At 52.2% G+C, this 21,837-nt stretch overlaps 1 protein-coding gene across 1 annotated transcript; it reads right to left on the reverse strand.

The window, feature by feature from the left end:
- Positions 1-2,706: 2,706 nt before the first annotated feature.
- Positions 2,707-20,352, reverse strand: KAZALD1 (Kazal type serine peptidase inhibitor domain 1). Its single transcript, XM_043476832.1, is given in 7 exon segments — positions 2,707-2,893; positions 16,931-17,025; positions 17,208-17,355; positions 17,450-17,610; positions 18,712-19,228; positions 19,230-19,274; positions 19,711-20,352. Coding segments are annotated over 5 exon segments (948 nt in total). The 5' UTR covers positions 19,257-19,274; positions 19,711-20,352; the 3' UTR covers positions 2,707-2,893.
- Between the last annotated feature and the right edge of the window lie 1,485 nt (positions 20,353-21,837).

Consider the following 21,837-nt stretch of genomic DNA (forward strand, 5'->3'; position numbering starts at 1 on the left):
CTAAGCAGTTGCCTTTAAACTAGAGAGGTCCTTTGTGGGCCTGACCTAATCAGGTGAGCCCTTAGAAGGGACTGAGCTATTCTTGATGGAGGAGACTGCAAACAGCAGCTGGGCTGACACCTGCTCTGTACAATCAGTATATCTTCCCTTCCCTATTGTCTGGGGACAACAGACTTGTCAGTGCTTGGGAGGGCAGGGGGCAGGGGGCATCCAACTTGTTCCTGATCTTTCCTTCCTGATTGACCTACAGATTTTGGGCTTGCCCTCTCAGGCCCACCTCCTTAGGAAAGAGTCAGAGCAATAAGAACCCAGGATGTCAACCCCCATAATCACACCAGACAATCCATCCTCAACCTGAGTGATACACCCCTTTTCAGAGGTTGGAAAACTGGAATCAGGCACAAAACAGTGGCTGACCAAAGATGTGATAACTGTTAAATGGGAAAACAATGTTTGAAGCTAGACACCCCCCATGGACCTGGCCCGAGGTCCTAAGTCTCAATGAGCTTATACCTGTGCGCAAGTGGGAAGGTATTCATGGATCCCCCACTTCATAACTCACAGGTATCACTGTGGTTAAGCTGAGTTTTCATGTTTTATCTGAATCTTATTCTCTACCTCAGCTCCAGGCCCTTTGTCCCAGATTCTTGATGCTGTCTGATTCCTTCCTAAGCACATGAGTCTGACAGTGGTAGCACCTATGTGTCTTTGAGGCTTTGGTCATTCTTTTTGAGAAACATCTAGACTCCACTGCCTCTGAGCCCTCCTCCTCCAGGTCTGAAATCTTTCAACTGAATCCCTGGAGGATAGTGTCCTGATGGTCCCAGAGTTGAGAGTTCACCTCCAAAAGCTGGGTGCTGGACAGATTGTAAGTAAGGGAGGATGACTTTGGGAGACTGAACTGAAGGGCAATGAGCCAAGAATGGGTCCCAAGAGCCTGGGAAATAAGAGGTGAAGGGAGCAGAAGGGACCAACAATGGTGAGAATCCTTACCCTCCACACTTGGGTACCCCTCTTCCCTTCAGGTCTCAGCTTCAGTGTACTTCCTCAAAGAAGTGCTTCCTTGTCCCTAGAAGAGGGCTGGCCTCATGCCCCACATTCTCCCTCTGCTATACTTCTGTTCTGGGCCAGGTGAGCAGGAAGGCAGAGGACCCAGGCAGAGGAGATGGACTTTGCAAAGGACCAGCTCTCGTCAGCCCACAGGACCGTATCTAGGACTAAAGGTGGTAGGAAGCACTACAGGCTTTGAGACCAAAGTCTAGCCCTGTAAATGCCTTGCCCTTGGGTCAGAAACACCCTGGGATGAGTGCGAACCACATAAGACAGACCTCCTCCAGGGAGGATAAGAGAAAAATGGTAGGCAGAGGGTGGCATCAGGAAAGCCAGAGGTGGTAAACAAACATGCTTCCCAAATTTCACATGGGGATGTGGGCAGGAACTATAGGGAAATGCTCAAGATTCTCAATACAGGAGGTGAAGATCCCTTAATATCAGTGAGGGTCTTATCTATTTGGGAGAAGTCAACCTTGGAGAAGGCCCTTATCCCTTGTTTCACTCTGCCCAGTGCCCCCATGACAGAAGAAAAGCAATGGTGTCCATTGGTCTGGAGTCTGTACCCTGCCTTGTATTCACAACTTCTGTTTCTGATTTGTTGCAGGAACTGGTAGAAGTTGTGTTCCTACCTGTGCCTTCATGAGGTGGCAATTTCTTGCCTCTTGCTAGAGATTTTAGGACAAAAATGCATGATCACTTACAAGTTAGTACTCTTCAGACAGCTCAGAAAGCAGTCCACATGGGTGGGAGCCATGTCCCTCCCATCAGACTGGAGGTTCCCTAGACACAGGGTACCATGTATCTCCCCTCTAAATAGGGACTCCCAAGGGCAGTTGACATTTCTCTCCTGTTTTCCCCTCCAGAGTCTTGCCCCAAGGTTAATAAACAGTGATTCTTAAAAAACAACAACAACAACAACAATTATGACATAGTCAGGTAAGGACCAGGGGTCTCAGAACACAGTCAGGGGCTGACAGGCACCCTCCACGCAACCTGGCCTCCTGTCTTGGCTGGTTTGGTTACTGCTCCACTGACAGCTCTTTAGAATCCTTTCACAGTTTTGGCCCCACTGTAATCTCTGGGTGATGAATATGTCCCCTAATGAACTGGTGGGAATTGGATTAGGTTGGAATGCCCATGTGCTTAGACTCTAACTGATTAAACCCCCATCTGTGCAAGGCCTGATTATGAACAGCTCGTTACATATAATTTTTAAAAGGCGGTTGGGAATGATGTTGGTGTTTGAGTTCTGCAAAGGAGCAGGAAAGAAAGTGAAAGCAAAGTGTCTGTCTAGAGCTTTGGCAAGGTCTAGTTGCTTTTAATCTGACCAGGCCAGCACTCCCTTCCCCCAGGGCACACACACTTTCCCCCACTTATCCCAGGGGTTCAGGTGCCTGTGCCCTTACCCATGAACGCTGCCCAGGAGTCTCTGAGCCCACACCTATCTGTCCCCCGCAAGGAGCACTGACTGCACAGGGAGTTGTTTTGGGTAAAGGCAGGAGAGGGAGAAGGGGTTGGAGGGGGAGAAGTCGGACTTATGGATTCAGTTCTCACCACCACGTGAGGCTCAAGCTCTTTGTCCTTACTTCAGAATTATCCAGTTACCTTCAAAAGAAAGTGTAGGGAGTTTGGAGCCCCATCCAGGACACAGACTCTGGGCAATTCCTGGGTCCTTTATTGGTCAGGACCAAGGATAGCACCCCAGCCATTTCAAGGATCTCCAAAGTTCCACGTCCTTCCATTCACTTCTCTCTCTTCCTTGACAATCATGTTTCTCCGTTATTTTTTTTTTTTTTTATGGATTAAATTCATCATCTTATATGGGCACAGTTTGGGGTGCCTGAAAACAAACAGTAACAGCAAAGATCACAGATTACCGAAAGAAACATAATAATGAGAAGGTTTGAAATACTGGGAGAATTACCAAACTGTGACACAGACATGAAGTGAGGAAACGCTATTGGAAACATGGACTTGGCCCACATAGGGTTGCCTCAAACCTTCAGTTTGTATAAAACACAGTGTCTGTGAAGTGCATTAAAGTGAAGGGCAATAAAATGAGGTGTGCCTGGATTGTTTTTTTTCCCCTGTGAAAATCTCTTTTCAATTTAAGAATTGTCTGATGCTGCTGCTGCTGCTAAGTCACTTCAGTTGTGTCCGACTCTGTGCGACCCCATAGATGGCAGCCCACCAGGCTCCGCCATCCCTGGGATTCTCTAGGCAAGAACACTGGAGTGGGTTGCCATTTCCTTCTCCATTCTCCGTTCTTTAACATTCTCTTTCCTTCTCCTTCTCCTCCTCTTTCTCTTATTCATCCTTCTCTTCCTCCTCCTCTTCTCACTCCTTCTCCTTATTAATCCCAGGGACAGAGCCTGGCTTGTGGTTCTCCACCACCAGGTCTGTGCCCTAGAAATCCCTCAAGAAGAGTTATTTAAGTACCTCAAAGAAGACCATCCTACCTAACCTCTATTAAAGACCATATCCCCATGAGTTACTCTCAGCCATACCATCCAAGAACACATACACACACGCTGAAGTCTTGTGTCTAGCAGGAAGGAAGAGCAGAGATTGTGTTTGAAAGAATGGCCAACTATCCCTCTCCACAGTGCAGTCAGGGATCAGCCCACCTGATTTAAGTACTCCAGCATGACTAAGGCTCTAACTCCACAGCTTTCCCCTCCCTTCTCCTTCCACCCTTTCCCTCCCCCTCCCTTTCTCTCTGCTCCTCTCCTCTGTGTCTCTACAAAAAGTGGCAGCAGCTGCTGGAGAAGGCATACCCTTCAATGAACATCAGCAATTGTCGTGACTGAGTGTCCCAGCCTTCTTTCTTGGTTAATCTAACTTGGGAAGAGTTGAGGTGTGCTCTGGCTCCGCTGCCCATGAAAGGCAGAGAATAAATAACAAGCCAGAGGCATAAACAGATGTGCAGATATATGCAGCTGGTGCTTTCCTGCCAAATTACTGCAGACAGAATGCTGGCAGGGGGCCAGGATGCCTCCCCCTCTGCTTGGAGTTCGGCCACCAGGACCCATCCAAACTCACCATCCATTTGGCAACATCTGAGTGAGGGGAGGGATGCCAGGAAAGGGAGTGGGGAGGCTGCAGGTGCCCTGAAGTTTGGTTAGGCACCCCAGAGGTTTATCCCAAAGGCTCAGGTGGGAGGGAGTTAACATCATGGGGGAGGAATAGGGAGTTCCAATTGGGTGTGCCCTCAAGGTTCCTGAGAGTCCTCTCCCCAGGGTGGGGTTTAAAGTGGCTTGAGGGTGCATTCTAACAACACTACATATATACATCACCACCCTCACTCTCACTCAAGGACTGGAAGTTCCCATGATCTCTAATCACATATGACACTGCTCTGAGGTGGCATGGGGTGCAGTAAGCAGGTGGCAGCTAGATAAGAGCCAAACATGAAAAGGTGTTCCTGAAGTCTCCAGGCCTGGAACAAGAGACGGAGGAGAAACTGGCTGGAGTTTTTGAGGCACCAGGGGACAAAGCAGGTGAGCAGGAAGAGACAGAATGCTCAAGGGGACTTCTCTCTTTGGACAACCCCAGATCTGAATTCAGAGAGACACCAAGTCACCTTCTAGGCTTCATCCCAACCACTCCATCCCACTCCATCCCAAGGAGTCTTTCTCTTCATCATTTTGTGGGGGTATGGAACAGTTTTTCCAGTGCCTGACTCCTGCTCCTCCTCCAGCTAAGGTGATACAGATTCCTGATCTATGGAGATGGGAGATACCTGTTCTGGTGAACTATAGTGTGATGATGGATCCTGAGTGCACTCAGTCTTGTAGGCAATGGGAACCAAGAGAGTTCTGTGATACAGGAAGTGGCCTAAAAAGACATGATGGTCAATAGAGTGAAAGGATGGGTCGAAGGGAGGAGAGATGAAGAGTGGGGAAGCTAGTTAGGAGGCTGTTTTTATTCAAGCCTGATGATGGGATCTAGAGCCATGCAACAGAAAGAAGAATGAAGGGAGAGTTGATGGGAGTTGGTGATGGATTGACTAGGAATCAGAGATGAAGAGGAATGAAAGTGAAAGTCGCTTAGTCATGTCCGACTCTTTGAGACCCCATGGACTATAGAGTTCATGGAATTCTCCAGGCCAGAATGCTGGAGTGGGTAGCCTTTCCCTTCTCCAGGGGATCTTCCCAACCCAGGGACTGAACCCAGGTCTCCCGCATTGCAGGCGGATTCTTTACCAGCTGAGCCACAAGGAAAGCCCAAAGAGGAATAGAGTGGTGATTTAATTTATTGCCCAATCCAGAACAGTTTTGAGTACAAAGAGGTACTATCAATCATTTTACCAGGGCAGTACACATATACTGGACAATTATGGGCAAATCTGGACACACAGACACCTTGGTAAAGATGATCCAAGGTGTGGGGCTTGGGCAATAACATATGTAGGGTGATGCTGACCAAAGCAAGGAGGCTGGGAGGCAGGGAGCAGGATGGAAGAGGAGGGGATCAGGAGCTTGGGATTGGACTTTCTGCATTTGAAGTGTTGGGAGACATTCGCCTGTAAATACTCACTCAGTAGGCCTGTCTTTCAAGCATCTGTGGACTCTTGCTTGGAAATGTGGGTTTCAAGCTTCAAAGAGAAAGTCAGGGTTAGATATACATACACTACATATCTCTTGACCCAACAGTGCCACTTTAAGAAATCTGAATCTCAGATATGCTCATTCTTGTGCAAAATGACATAGGTTTATGGAGGTTTACTGTGGCATTGTTTGTAAGAGCAAAAACTTCAAAACAGCATAAAAGCCCAGCACTAAGGAATTGGTTAAATCTATTATGAAGTACTATGTGAAATATACCTATATGGATCAAGATATATCCTTATGTGCTGACCTGGCTAAGATGTCTGACATTTTTAAAGTGAAATGAGCAAATAGTAAAATAGTAGTATGACATAAATCAATACAATAATTGTTTTAAAATCTAGTTTGTGTGTGTTTGTGTGTAGTGAATATGTAAAAGACCTAGAAGAATACATACCATATTGTTAACCCCAGTAACTCATGGAGAAGAGAGAATTAGTGCGAAGGAGGAAAGGGGATTTTGCTTCTTGCTCTACACATTTCTGGATTGCTTGAAATTTTCATAAGCATATATTCATGTACTATATTTTAAAAGTGAAGAACATTAAAAAGAATTCTTGAAAAACAGACTAGGGAGTTATGAAGGTGATGAGTGGGGGAAGTGGGGGTTGGGGTTGGAATTTGAGACCTATTCCCACAGAAGGGGAGCTGGGAGAAAGGAGGCAGGGCTAGAGAAGAAAGCCCGGAATATTCCCCAAATGACTGGAACTCATTTCTGACCTCCAAGGCTGAGATAGACTCTCCACTCCACAAATAAGGCTGCTTGAACCATTCTCTCCAAACTCCAAGCCTCTCCTTCACCAGGGCTGAGCCTATGCAAGAGCCTAGATTTGTTCCAGGGCCCCTAATGGGTCCCAGCTGACCCACTGCTGCTCTGGACTCCATGCTGTTAGAGAAAAGTCCACTTCTCTCTTAAATGCCACACTTGCCTGGGAGACCAGCTCCATCCTAGGCACCACATGCCTCTGGGTAACACAGAGCATCCTAGGTGACCCCAACCCGGGCAGTCTTGACTTCTTCCTGCTTCTCTCCTCTCCCCTGGTGCTGTCAAAATGCACAGCATTTCTTCAGGTGAGGAAAATAATAGCCAGAAATGAATTCCCTCTTTTAGAGCAGGGCTGTGTGTTTAGGGGGAGGGGAGGAGAATCAAGGGGACAGACAGCAGCGTGACTCACTGGGGTTCCTCCCCTGGGGAGATGGAGCCTGGCAGACCAGGGTGTGGGACGCTTTGAGGTGATTTCCTGACAGGGCTGTCAGCGTCTCACTCCACACTCTCAGCGTGAGTCCCCTGCAGCTGAGCAGAGGCTTCTGCTTCTTTCTCTCTCCTCACCTCTCCAGGGCTCTCCTCCCTCTCCCAAAGATCCCTCTCCCCACTTGCAAGTCCTTTCCGGAGCTAGCCTTCTGCCTCAGTGCTCCACACTCCACTCTCTGCTAAGGCATTTCCGTTTTTCTTTTAACAGAAATGTATACAATCAGCTTTTCTGTTGGGGTGCCCTGGCCCTGGGCTCCTTCCCAACCACAGCACATTTCATAGATGACTGGAAGTCCAGGGATGCACAGTACAAGGGGCAAGGAGGCTCTGTGTGTGAGAGAGAGAGAGAGAGAAATGCACTCTGGGGCTGTGTCTGTGCTGCTCTGGGGTGGGAGGGGTCCACAGCACATGTGAGGGGTGGTGGGGGCACAGCTGAGCCTGCTGAGGTTCCTCAGATCTTGCTGGATTACAGGATGTGAGTCTTGACAACGTCTATAGAGTTTCTCTTGTCAGTCCCCCCTCAACTCCCCACCCCTGCCACTTTACAAATGAGAAAGCTGAGGTCCAGAGAGGTTAAATGACTTATCTTCTGTCACACAGCTAGCTACTGGCAGAACCAGGGTGAGAACCAGGGATGCTGACTCATGAACAACGCTGTGCCCACCACTCAATCAGGGACCTTAGAGCAAAGGTCCTGTTTCTCAGACACTGCAGATGACAGATTTGAGTAACACCTTCTCAAAGAGATAGAGAAAGCTAGAATCTCTTGGCCTTCAGGCTGCCCAGGGGACAGGCAGGGCCCTTCCCCTCTGCACCCCACCCTCGGAGGGACCAGCAGTGACAACACCTCTCCTTCCTGTCTCCTCTCTACTCCCTCGACAAACCCCAGCGCTTGGCAGTCTGGCTGCTGGGAATGCTGTAGTCACATTCGCCTCCTTGGCTGCAGGTGATTCTTGCCTGACCCTGAGTCCCACCTGCTTCGTCCCAGGACCCAGCCCAAATTTGTCTTCTTCCCGTACAAGCTCTGAGTCCAGCCACCCCCACCCCGACCTTACTTGACTTTTTAGAAGCATCCTCTATCTCCCACTCCAAATCTGGAGTCCTTTTCAATGGTAGCTCCTATGAGACTGATCCCTGTTCACTGATTGGAAGAATAATTCATCCTTAACACAAGCATGAGTCACCTGCCACAAATGAGAAAAGCCAGCCTGGCATCCTCTTCCTCCTCCTTGTCCCTGTGCAACACTAGTGTATGAAGGACTCCCCCTCACACCACTGTGCTTCCAAATCAGCCTCCAGGCCTTCAAGAGAGGCCTGAACTCCCAGCGGGAAGAGGTGAGTGCACGTGGCTTTCTCCCTCTCTCCTCCCTCAGATCACTTCTCCCAACTTCCCGCAGTTCCCCAGGAAGAGAGTGGAGAGAAGGGTGCAGAAAAGAGGCTGGCAGGGCAATAAAAACGTCAGGGTCCCTCCTCTCAGCGCGCTTCTCCAGCTTCTCCCGCTCTCCCTTCGCCCCCTCCCTCTCCTCCCCGCCCCCCCCTTTCTTCACTCTGCAGACCCTGCAGTCATCTCTGCTGGCCAGCCAGGCAGCCAGGCAGGAAGGCAGGCAGGCAGGCAGGCAGGCAGCCGCGTTCGGGTATGAGGCTATGAGGCGGGAGAGGTTAATTATTGCTCCCCCGCCCCCCACGCCCCCCCACAAGATGTATCTGACTGTCAGAAGCGGTGACAGATGAAGACAAAGTACAGGTATGGCTCCCTCCCGCGAACCCGGCCCTCCAAGTATCAGCCAGGGGTGGGAGTGGAGGGGGGGGTGCGCTACCCAAGTTTTAACCCCTCTGACGCCAGTCCACACAGCGGGGGAGGGAGGCAGGAGGTGCGGAAGCCTGAGTTAGAACCCAGTTCTGGCCAGGGCAGCTGAGCCCAAGAAACCTGTTGGCCTTCTCCCACGCCTGGGGTGGGGAACGGGTGAGAGGCAGGGGGGACTGTCCCAGAGGCTGCAGAATCAGGGTCAGGAGAGATGGAGAGATTGGTCTAAGAATGTTACAGGCACAGAGAAAGGGGCACATGGAGTCACCTAGCGGGTAGGTCGATTTGGGGGCCCTCTTTCTCCATGACAGAATCGCATCTCACCCCCAGTTTTGTTGCCAGGTGTCCTTGTCGAGGTGCGCTTGAGTCTTTGATTTCTGTTTGTTTGTTTTGGCCTCACAAGGCTGGCAGGACTAGGCCACCAGGGAAATCCCGGGCTTGTGTGTTTGAGGAGAATTGTTTGTCTCAATCTGTATGTACTGATGATGATACAACTCAACTGTCTTGAAAAGGTCTAAATATGTTGGAGGTGTGTGTGTGTGCACATGCGTGCATACCCCCTGATGCTTGGAAGGGGTATATGAGGGTACCTGTGAGGGGTGAGGGGGGCCTGTGCTGTGAGCCTGATGTGTCGGGAGTGTTTGTGTAGGAGAGAGAGCGTTCGCCTGTAACTATGGCGGTGGCAAAGGAGTTTATCTTCAGGAGGGCGGATGCTCCAAGCTTGCCAGTGCTGAGGTGCCTACATTTAGGAGGGTGTGTCTTTCTGTGGGTACACAATGTGCATCAGTGTGAGGGGCTTCGTGTGGTGATCGAGGCTGCTGTGAGTGTGAGCCTGATTGTGCGGGCCTGTCTGTAGGGCATTTGTGTGTGCACATACACGAGTGCCAGCCCAAAGCTGCCAACCTCTTCCTCTTACCGGCATCCCTCCCTTTCCTGACTCTCCTCTCACCATAAGCAAACGAGGTAAAATAATTACTTTTCCATTTAAATGCCCCGTGTTCAAGCCAGAATGAAAACAAAGTGATTTAATAAAATTGTCTTTAAAAAGGAAAGGAGGAAAATAAACGTCTACTCTGCTCCTTTCCCTGGTGTTCAGGGAGGCCCCAAGCCCTTCAAAGTTAATTAAAACAGGAACTAAAATCGCAGGATTGCTTACTAACCTTTTCACCATCTTCGCCTTAAGGGGAAGATAGGCCCCAGAAGCCCTGCCTCTGGCCTGGACACTGTTCCCAGGCTGTTTCTTCCAGGACCGACCCTCATCCTGGACAGGCACCCTGGCTTTCCTGCAGCCACATCTAGGGCAGGGGGCTCGGTCCCTTCCTTCCTCCCAAAGAGTCATTAAAGGCCTCCGCTGGCCATTTGAAGTCCTTGATGGACATCGCCCCCATCAGAAGCTTCCGGACCTCGCCTCCTCCTAGGACAGGACATAGCCTGCCCTCAGCCCCTGCTGCCCCTCCCCACGAGTCTCCTGAGTCCCCAGCTGCTCTGAGCTTTATCTGTCTTCACTGACCCCCTGGCCTGGTCCTCAGCTCCAACTCAGCACTGTTCCGGCTGCTTCCGCCTGGTCTGTATCTGTTCCCCATCAGAGGCCCCATTGGAGCTCCAGCCCTTCAGCAACCCAGATAAAAGAGATGGATGGAAGTGAGTTTCCAGGGCGCCCCTCCCTCCAAGTACAGAGCTAGAGTCCTGGGTTCTGACAGGGGGTCCCTGAGGGGGTGGGGGTGAGGGTGAAGGCTGCCAAGCTCTCTGGAAGCCCAGTCCCTACCCATCCCCACCTTGTCATAGCCCTTCCCCTCCTCCTAAGACAGAATTCCTCAGGCCTCCTATGGGCAGGCATGGGACTGTGATTACCCACACACCTCAGCAGGGATCTCTGTACTAGGTACTTTGCCCCATCTCCATGCAACTCCCCCACCCAGAAAAAGTGATAGTAAAATTGACCATTTGTTGAATACTTATTGTGTTTCAGATACTACTTACAAGATCTCTAATCTCATCATAGCACTTATAGGGGACATTTTATCAGTATTTTGCTGAGGACTGGGAAGAAGGGAAGCTTAGAAACTTGCCCAAGGTACGCACTTAAAAAGCAGTACCACATACCTCATGTTTCCTTGCCAGCCTGTCCTTGCCCACAAGAGCCCCAGTTCTGTTCCAAAGACCTAAAATTACCCTTCACTTGATCTTAGCCCAAAGACTAGGAAACGATATCATCATTACCCTTCAGAGACCACTTCCACTAGAGATCCCCACTACTGCCCCCAGAATTTAACTAACCCCTTCTGGTACTAGGAGAGGGGCATGGGAAGCAGGGAAGCCAGAGTTAGAACTGGGCCCCTGTGAGAGCCAGGTGCATCCAGAAGAACTAGGGGGCCTTCTCCAGCCCTGCCCTAATGATCTAGGGTTGGAAAGGGGGAACCAAGGGGAAGCAGGAAGTAATTTTCCCTAGAGCCCTCAACCCTCATCCTGGAAGACCCCCTCACTTCTCATGACCCCATTTCAGTACCCTCAAGTCCATCCTGCTTCCCTTGGTGCTGCCCATCAAGATAGAGTGAACCTTGATTGTGGGGTAGTACTTGTTACCAAAACTGATTTTCATAACTGTTCACCCTGTTCCGAGAGCTCTCAGTTGCCCAGATGGCAGAGAAAATACCAAAAATAAAGCCAGGCCAGGAGCCAGTCTGTGTCTTAGTCCCTGGGGTCACAATCTGGGGGCCTAAGATCTCAACTCTGGGGAGAAAAGGACTCAAGAAGGGGAGGCGAGTCAATGAAGGGACATAAACTCTGACTTTAGGATGAAGTAGCCCAGCACAGGAGGCTGAGAAGTAAGGGTCAGGCATGAGGTGTTACCACAGAGCAAGAGTGAGGCTGGCACCTGAAGACTTCTGGCCTCGACCGTGTCTGGAGAACATCCAGCGAAAGGAGGGAAGGAAGGAATGATTCAGAAGCACCTTTCCTAGTTCAGTCTCGGAAATGTGTGTGTGGTGAGGGGATGTTCTGTGACCTTTCCAGGTCACAGTTGTTTGAAACCCCTGGGCTGAGCCCAGTCTGGAAGCTGGTAATGGCAGTGGGGCAGGCAATGGCCCAGAGGGCTGGGATGGAGCTTCGTGGGACAGGGGTGCTGTGAGCTCTGCCTCCTTCAGCCACCAAGGAGTTACCTAAGGCAGGCAGAGTCCTGGAGCCTGAGCTCTTCTCCTCTGTCTATAGCATGTCTGGGACCCAGCTTGAGGAGAGAGGACTAGAGAAGAATATTAGGGGATCCCGCATAGAAAAGGAAGGAGTGGCAGAAAGGAAAGGATGACTCCATCAGAGCTGGCCTCCAAATTCCACCCCAAGAGTGGTTTTCCCTGCCACCAGAGCCTCTGCTTCTGTACCCTTCCCCAAGCCCATCCCTTATCCTGACCTCATTACTCCCTTCAGACCCCATCTCTGTCCCCCAGCTCATCCCTCCTCAAGGGTTCTCAAACCACCCCCATTATCTACAACTGAGTCCCAGAGCTCCCATCACTACCTCCCAGATCAGATCCCTTCCAGCTCTAAATGCCCCTACCACTGTCCTCCAAGATCCTATTCCTACCTCCAGTCTTCCAGACTCCATTCCCACCCCCACTCCCCCAACCCATCATCCTTCCTCCTAAGTTGCTCTGCTTTGAGTAAAGGTGAGACTCGATCTTCATTGACATTCCATCACTCTAAGTGAACTTACATAGCTGTTCCCTGTTTAAAAGAACCTAGTCATTCAGAGGAAATATCCAAAACTTATCCTAGAAGGTTATCATCCTATGTCTCCAGGCTCTTTCCCTTTGCCTTCAACTGCCTACATACTTAAGAGTCCTAGGCAATGGGACCTGAATGTTTAAGCAAAAAAACAGCGAATCTCCAAGCCCACCAGAGTATTTAAGCCCGTCTATTCCTCACACATATATATGTAAGCAGAGCTACACAACATGCACATGCAATCCTGTAAACATACATGTATGTAATTAATTCACATGCATATCTTCGAATAGAATGTTAAGTTCCATGAGGGCAAAGACAATGTGCTTTTTTGTGGTGTATCTCCAGCCCCAAGAACAGTGTTGGCACATAAATATTTGGTGAAAGAATGGCATATAATGGAATATGTATTTGCAAACACATATATGTATACAGCTATATACACATAACAAGAGGTTTCTCAGGTGGCTCAATGGTAAAGATTGATTCCTGGGTTGGGAAGGTCCCCTGGAGGACAAAATGGCAATCCACTCCAGTATTCTTTCCTAGGAAACTCCATGGACAGAGAAGCCTGGCAGGCTACAGTCTATGGGGTCACAAAAAGAGTCAGACATGACTTAGCAACTAAAAAACAACAAAAACACAAATAACAGCACATCCATATATACAGTGCTTATATACAGATATACATATATGCACCTACATGGTTATCTACATACATATATATGTCTTTATATAATTTAAATACACAACATACTGTGATGTACACACATATGAAAGTATGAAAGTGAAACTTGCTCAGTCGTGCCCGACTCTTTACGACCCCATGGACTATACAATCCATGGAATTCTCCAGGCCAGAATACTGGAGTGGGTAGCCTTTCCCTTCTCCAGGGGATCTTCCCAACCCGGGGATCAAAACCAGGTCTCCCACACTGCAGGTGGATTCTTTACCAGCTGAGCCACAAAAGGAAGCCCGTACATACATATATGTGTATATAAAATGTATACAGTGCATGTAGACACACATATACACACATAACTACTACAAACATATTATAGATATCATATATATAGAACATATACATGTGCACCTTCACATACATATATAAACACAAATCCAAGCACCTTTTTACTCAAATTTTTCCAAATTAACTGTCTCAAGACCCTGGACCCAGGTTTGGCTGCCGCAACCAGAAATAACCACCAGATGGCACTCTTTCACTACTTCCTGTACCCGTCGTCCCCACCACCTACCCCCGCCCTGGCCGGGGTTGCCAGAGGTGTCTCCAGAGACATCTCTCCGAGAGGCACAGAACTTGCCGAGCAGATGTCCCCTACCTACCAACGCCAAGGACTTGTCCTTGGTCTCCAAGGTCTGCAGTCTTGGTCCTTTTTGAAATCAGATTCATCCTCTCGGGCCTCCAGGCTTCTGTTGGAGAAGTGGATTCCCCCTTGGGGCTCCAGTTGTGCTCAGCCCTCGAGTACACACACACACACACACACACGAGTTCACCAAAGAGCTACACCAGTTGTGCTGAGCCCTCGAGTACACACACACACACACACACACACCGAGTTCACCAAAGAGCTAAGAGTTGGGCTTTACCTGGACTCCCTCTGTTCAGACCAGCTTGGCTCAAGGACATTTCCTTGAAGCCTTCGAGCTAACAAACAGCAACTGGTTTCCAGTGGCTCTATTCCCCAAATGGTCTGAGGAGTGAGCCAGGGTCATTTGAACACGTGTAGCACCTACACACCTGTACACACAACTCCCTTCCACAAGTTACCGCCGTATCCTGCATGGACGCCCAGCCCGGGTCAGCCGAAAGCCGGGAGGGGAGTGGCCAAGCCCTGAGACTGGGTACCCTCCGAGAGGGAGGGGCGGGTCTCGGTTTAACCCTTCCTGTTCTGGTCCAGTCTTGACTCCAGACCTCTGGTTGAGGGCTGGATACAAGTTCATTCCACATCTTAGGCAAACTACTTAAAATCCCGGGGCGGGGGGGGGGGGGCGGTGAGGAGGGGACAGAGCCTCTCCCGCCTCAGTCCTAGACCACTAAGAGTCAGCTCTCCTGGAACCTCACATGTCGGGTGTGAGCAACCTAGGACGAAAGCCGAGAGAAAGGCTTGGAAACCCGTGGGGGAAGCGAAGCCGGGAGTTGTGGCAGCAACTCGGCTTCCCCTTCCCCCTCCCCCTTCTCTCTTCTCCCCTGGGAGCGGCGAGAAATTATTTATTAAAACGCCTCGCGCGCTCTCATTTATTTGCGGAAAATAATCCTCGGCATTGCAGCGCGTTTATTAAACCTTTCCCGTCCCCGCATTACTTTAATAATAAATCGCGTGTCACTTTCCAGCGACGTTATTAAAGCCAGTCCGCTGGAGCAGAGGCGGGAGAAGGAGTTTGGGGGAGGGGGAGGCAGGAGGGGTTCCTCCTAGTCAAGGCTGTGGGGCCTGAACCTGCAGCGCCGCGGAGGGGAAAACTGAGGCTAGAAGGAGGCTGCACCTGAACGTCCTGTAAAGTCTGCAAAACCGATCAGGGAGTACAGGTTCTGGGGACGAGTGTGACCCTCTAGGATCTAGTAGAGCTTCTGCTCCCCAAGCGGGCGCAGTAGGATTGATGGGCCCGCCAGGGGGCGTCTTTGTGCCCAGCTGGCCCGGAGTCGTGGCAAAGAACAAGTCAGGGGCGGATTCCCAGGCGGATTCCGAGGACCCAGACCCCCGTCCCCTCTTCCAGCGCAGAGCAGACCTCCTTCTGGTCCAGACTCTTAATGGCCTGCTCCTCCCCCCAATCGCCGCCACACCGCTCACATCCCTATTCCTGATTTCGCTGTCGACTTAGAATTTGCCCCAAGTATGCATTCAACCCGCTCGAGCTGTTGAGCACAGCTCCAGGAAGCGCCGGACTCCAGCCAGGACTCGGCAGTGAGGTTCCACGGGAGGTGAGGCCAAGCCCTTGGGTTGGGGTCTGGGCCACACCCCTCCCAAAAGGCCGGGCTCCCTGCGTTGGGCCTCAGAGGACAAGCTCAGACACCGAGCCAACCACGACTTCTCCCGTCGTGGCGCCAGGCTTCGGGCGGAGCCCAGGCGCGTAGGAGGCCCTTGACATCCACACACAGGGTCTCGGCCTCTCGAACTTAAGCTTTCATTTGCTCCTTCAACCAGTCAATAAACACTGCGCCTCACCAGTGTCCCTGGGATAGGTAAGAAAGGGTGGAGAGAGCTTTCGGGAGCGAAAGAATACGGCTCTGTGAGGGACCTCCAGAGAGAGGACATGTCAGTTGGGGCAGATGAGAATACAGACTTAACATGACTTTGTCTGAGTTCAGCTGGAAAATGGGCGGATTCATAGGGAAAACCTAGGGTGCGGTTCATACATGTGACCAAACTTCTCCCCTCCTCCATCCAATTTATGCTTTCATATTCGGTCCTACCCACATAGATCTGGTTCCCCACACTGCCTGGGGAGAAGACAGAGGCACAGGCAATCTGTCTCTAGGTCAGCCCCAGTGGAGTGCAGACTGGGAGGATACCCTCCCTCCCAATCTGATGGCTCCAGCTGTCCTGCCGGTGGAGGAGGGTGAGGGGGTGTGCAGCTCAGACTTCCTCTACATCTGGCAGGCACGTGCTTAGAGAGCAGGACCTACAACTTCTGGAAGCCAGATTCCTAGTACCCTGGAAGGCCTCCTAAAGAAATGTGGTCTCTGTGTGCAAATCTGCATGAACCATCTGTGTGGCTCAGTTTGTTTCATAAGTCTTTATTGTATGCCTACTGTGCCTAGTTCTGTGCTAGGCACTGTCCAGTACAAAGTGGTATAAGATATGGTGCTGCCTTCACGGAGTTTCTAGAATGACAGAAAAATTAGACATGACCAAATGCCCATCTTACTGCACTGAGCTAAATAAACTATGCTCTATCAGGCTCTCCTGGACAGCAGATGGCAAACACCACTTAGTAAGTGAACTGGGATTTATGAGAGGGAAATTTTGTAGAAGGTGAGTTTTGAGGAAGGGTAAACAGGTTAGGGAAAGACTGAGCTCTAGAATAAGAGCAGGATCTATGCAGAAGAGCAGTCAGAAGACTGGTTGAGCAGGGTTGGAGGGAGGGCTGCTAAAAAGAAGTGGAGGATCCTGGTGTTTGCAAGCCTTTGTCTCAGCTCTGCTCCTCCCCAGCCAGCCAGCCACCCACCCACCCACCCACTCACCTAGCCTACAAACCAGCAGGCAACTGTTACATTCTGCCTAGTCAGTCCACACAAGAGACTATTCTGGCCAGAGCATCTCCTGAATGGGCCCCTTTGCATCACACCTCCCTTAGACTCTGGCTCTCTTCTTACCCTCCTCCAATCTTTGTCTCTCCCATCACCATCACATCTCTCCCACTAAAGGCATTAAATCAATCTGTGAAGGGGCCCTGCTCTGCCTTTCCAGATCTTTTCAAGAGCAGGAATGAAAACTACCCCCACTCACCCACCCCCACGTGCCACAGCTCTGCACCTAGTAGTAATCTTCACCCTCTTCACTTTCAGCCTCCTCCTCAGGAGCCAGGTGCAGAGATGAGAGCTGGGGGATGCCTGTGGAGTTCAGCTGGTCTGCAAACACATATGGACAAAGGGGAGAGAACAGGAGAGAGGTGCTGTCAGTGCCCACGTATCCCAGTCTGTGCAAAAGCCATGCTTGTGTGTGTACCCACATGCACATCACACCTGGACACAGTCAAGGGCCTGAATCTACCACCTTCCCCCAGCCCCCAGAGCTCAGGGCTTTCCCTTACCTGGTGTGAGGACTGTCAGGCTAGCTGGGGCCTCAACCTGGCCTAGGGCATTGCGGGCCAGGCAGCGGTAGGTGCCCTCATCACTGGGACGCACAGCCTGGATCTGTAGCCAGCCCGTCACCTCAAACCTCTGCGGTCCACCCCTAAACTGGAGCCAGGAGGAGTCAGCAGTATTCTTCTAGGAGGACCCTGGTGAAGGTCTAGGAGGACCTTCTAGAGGGACCTCTGCTCCCTGCCCCTACCTGCACTGAGATGTGGGGGTCGTCCCCTGGCAGCTGAATGTCCAAGCCGTCCTTTCTCCACTCTATGGAAGCCATGGGATAGGCAAACACTTCACAGCCAAAGATCACATCCTGCCCTGTCACATTCCAAACGTCATATGGGTGCAACAGGATCTGGGGTGCTGGAGGTAGAGATGGGAGGCCTGAGAATAGAATGGCACACCCAGCCCAGCAAGGACCCCATATAACAAACCATTTTGAATGTGTTTGTGAAGGAACACAATATATGCTGAGGTAAATACACATGCATAAACACGGCAAGTACACACAAGTAGTACATACAAATGTAGCTGCAGATACACACGAGTAGGAATGCAGAGATGGAAATGGACAGGCAGACAGGATGCATGAACAAGCACAGAGACCCACACCTCAGCTTGGCCGCCACAGGCTGCCCCTGATTGCTCCCCTGTCCTCATTCTACCCTCCAGGCCCCTATCCTAATGTGTTCATAACCAACACCTCCCTCCCCTACATCCTCCCCCTTCTCCTACCAGGTGCCAGCTGCCAAAGGCCAGAGAAGCAGCTCTTTCCCCACCCCACCCTGGAGAGGTGGGGCAGCCACATGGCAAAGGCAAAGACACTGAAACCAATCTGGGCAGCAGGCAGAAAGCCCAGAGTTGTTGTTTTCCCAGCAGCCCCAGCCAAACCAGACCCCTCAAGGGGGCTCAGGAAGTGAAGGTTACTAAAGCAGCCAAAGAAAACTTGAGGCTTGAATGGCCCTCAGCCCCCTGGGATGGGGGAGGAGAAGCTGGGAGAGCCCCCCTCCCCCACTAATCCCTAAACGAGAGGCTCGGCGCTTAGGTTAACTAAGCACTGTTTTTAGGAAGCTGCTCAAAGGAAACTTGATTGCATCTCACAGGAACCCATCTCCCTGCCTGGATTCCAGAGGCCTGGGCAGTCTGACAGTCTCCCTTCACTCGCTCAAAGTTGAGGCCAAGCGTTAACTATGTGCCTGCTCTCTCAGAGGGTTGGTCTCTGCCAGGCGGCTCTGGAGCTTGCACGCACCCCAGCGCACGCCGCTTGCTGACAAGCTCCGGACCCCCACCTTCAGGCGGCGGCCTCCGCGGACCAACCCCGAGAGTAAGCTCATAATGGACTCGAGGCCTCCCTGGCCTCATCTTTTTCACTCCCCTGGCCAGACATCCATGCCGTCTGGGACCCGGGGGCAACGCCAGAAGAAGCCCCAAGTGCCGGGGGTCGGGGCCCTGGACCGTGCGTACCGGATTCGCAGGGCCCGGGGTGCGCCACAGTGAGGTTGGCGTCCGGGCGAGCACGGGCCGCCTCCTGCAGGCGGCAAATCTGGGCGTAGGTGCGGCCGTCGGAACCGCAGAGCGGGCGCTGCGAGCGGCAGACACACAACGGCTCCGGCACCTCTCCGCGACTCAGGTCGCCACCTGCGTCCAACCGGCACTCAAGCTGCTCGCCGCAGCGCCCGTAGAAATGGGCGCTGGGGTCCAGGTCGCAGAGCTGGCCCTCGAGGTTGGCGCATTCCCAACAGCAGCCGCACGCGTCGCGCACCCGGCCGGCCAGGCAGCCCCGCGGCGCGGCGCACTCTTCTTGCCGGCAGGGAGCGCAGCCCTCGCCCTCCGCCAGCAGCCGGAGCCAACCGCGCCGCAGGTAATCAGGACCTGGGGGTGGCCGCGCGCCAGTCGGAGGCGGCGTCCGCACCACCAGCAGTAACAGCAGCAGTAGCAGGGGCAGCGCCAAGGCAGCGGCGGGCGGCTGTGGCATGATTAGCTGGAAGCCCTGAGAGCACTTGGGGCATCAGCGCGTGAGTGGCACCCTGCCGGGAAGGAAAGCCAGGTCAGGAAGGTCAGAAGCAACCTCCCTGTTCCTCTTACCAACCTGAACCCTAGCACTGCCCCCTCCCCTGCTACCTCGGAATCAAGTAGACCCTGGACACGGAGGCAGAGTGACCCTGAAGGGGTCATCAGTTATGCTGGGTAGGAATTGATTGGGCTGTTCTTAAGGGTTAGGGAGAGATGAGAGGAGGGAGTGGTAAAGCTCAAGCACACAGAAATCACCACCACCACCCATCTAACTCTGAAGCTTCCTGCCCCAGAGGTGGATGCGGACGGATGGTCCCAGGAAAAGGAGTTGTTAACAAGGGTGGAAAGGGAGTAGGGCGGAGGAGTGTGTGTGTGTCTGTGTGTGTGTGTGTGCGCGCGCGCGTGCGTGTGTGTTGCGGGGGTGATGCCCTGGGGCCCAGAGCAGCTCACCTAGTGTCCGGGACTATGCCCCTCAGAGCAGCCGTGACTCCTGTCCAAAAAAGCAGGCAGTGGAAAGGGCCCGTCAGCCACCTCTGCTCCGACTTGAGAATCTGTGACAGAGCCCACGGACTTGCACTCGGAGATCAGCTCCTCCGCCCCCTCTCCCCGCCCCCTCGACGTCGCACACCCCACCCCCTCCCCTAGTTCTGAAGCTGCCAATTTTATGCAACCGCACGGGACCCTCCTGGGCCACTTCCCCCTAGCCTGGGCCAAAGTCACAGAACAGAAGAGCAGTAACCGGACACCCAAGCTGGAAAGGGCTAGAGTTGGGGTGGGGTGGGCTGGGATGGACGTAGGGACTAGGGGGTAGGATGGGAGAGGAGGGTAGTTGAGAAGCCAGAGTTGGTTGAAAGGCTAGGCCCTGTAGCATCTGACTTTACAGTCCCATCCGCTACAAGAGCTGCATAATGGCAAAGCAGTAAGAATTCTGGTGCCAAGTCGAGCGCTCCTGCAGGGCAAAGCCAACTAACGTCTCCCCGCTGCCCAGGGGCAATTGCAGGCCTGTCCACTCCACTTTTCTGCCAAGTCGCCAAGAGACTCGGCGCTTAATTCTGCCTCCTCACATTTGGCCGCCTCCTCCCTCCCCACATCCGGCAGGTGCTTCAACCCCAGGAGCCGGGTGATTAGAAGTCCCAGCTGACTAGCGGCCGCAGGGAGAGGTGGGCGGGGCAACACCCCAATGGGCAGTGCTCCTGGTCGGAATTACAGGTTATGCTTGCGAGGCAGGCAGCGCCGGAGGCATTCGGTCTCGAAGCCGCCACTAGCGCCAACGTGGCACTTTGGGCTGGGGGCGGGGAAGAGAACATTCCTGGAGGCTTGCCCGCGGTACCCGGGGTCTGCCAGACCCCGCCCCGGCCTGCCCCCAGCAGCCTACAGAAGCTGCGCGGCAGTACAGTTCGTAGAGTCGGAAACTGAGCTCTGCAGCCAGGGAGGGGACGTTATTCAGTCAGGCTCGGTCCAGAAGGAGCTGGCCCGAGATAGAGCGACTTGGGCTGGCCTCTTCATCAACCCCGAGGTTGGGGGCCGGGCCTCCGCCTGGGCCTCTGGACCGCCCAGAGGAACAGGATCCGCATGCGCACCGAGGGCTCGTGAAGTCGAGTTCTCGGAAGCGGTCGGTAACTCTCAACGCAGCCAAGCGCTTTCATTCAGGGGTTCCTTAGCCGCGTAGACGCCACTCCTGACTAGAGGAACGCTAATGAGGTGGGGGTAGGCAGAGACACAGTCATGCAGGTCTATAAAACGCAGAAGGGGTCGCGAAGCAAACTTCACGCGAGGCCTCCTAGCTGTCGCGAGAATCAAAACAGGAAGTCTAGGAAAGCCGAACAGGAAAAGCCCGCGGGTTTTAAATTGGAAAAAGAATGGGCGGAGCCAGGTGTGGCTGTTATGGGTAATTCTTTGTCCTTGGGCCTGGGGGCAACTGAAGTGTTGGTCTGGAGCAGAAGCGAACTGTAAGAGAACTGCGGGAAGCCCTGAAAAAAGGGAGAGGATGGGGGACTTGAAATTGCGGGGCCAACTATTGGAGCCACCTAAGGACAGGTCTCTGGCTGTGGTTTACGCAGTACCTTGAAGGCGGAGATCGATGTCATGGTTACAGAGCGCGAGCAAGCTGGGATCTCTTAATGAATTGTCTGTTAAGTCGTGTCCTACTCTTGCAAACCCATGAACTATAGCCGCCAGGCTCCTCTGCCCATGGGATTTTCTAGGCAAGAATACTGGTGTGGATTACCATTTCCTTCTCCGGGGGATTTTCCGGACCCAGGAGTGGAAGCCGCGTCTCCTGCTTTGGCAGGCGGATTCTTTACGACTGAGCCACCTGGGAAGCCCCTGGCTTCTAAAACCAGGAGCCAGTATTTAAATAGCAAACTCCACAGATCTAGAAACTTCACTTATCCCACCTTGTTGCCGGCTATTTACTTTCAGCCTTTGCTATGCTCTTAGCGTCTGGGTTTAGGAATTGTGACTAACACAATTCTGATCTTGGGAACATAGCCCTTCTCCTGGCAGCACAATAAATTCTAGGTAAATATTTATGGATTAAATGTAAAAATTTTCCAGAGTGTAAAAGTCAAGTTTACC

Source organism: Cervus canadensis, chromosome 8, assembly GCF_019320065.1.
Source record: "Cervus canadensis isolate Bull #8, Minnesota chromosome 8, ASM1932006v1, whole genome shotgun sequence".
Taxonomy (NCBI): domain Eukaryota; kingdom Metazoa; phylum Chordata; class Mammalia; order Artiodactyla; family Cervidae; genus Cervus; species Cervus canadensis.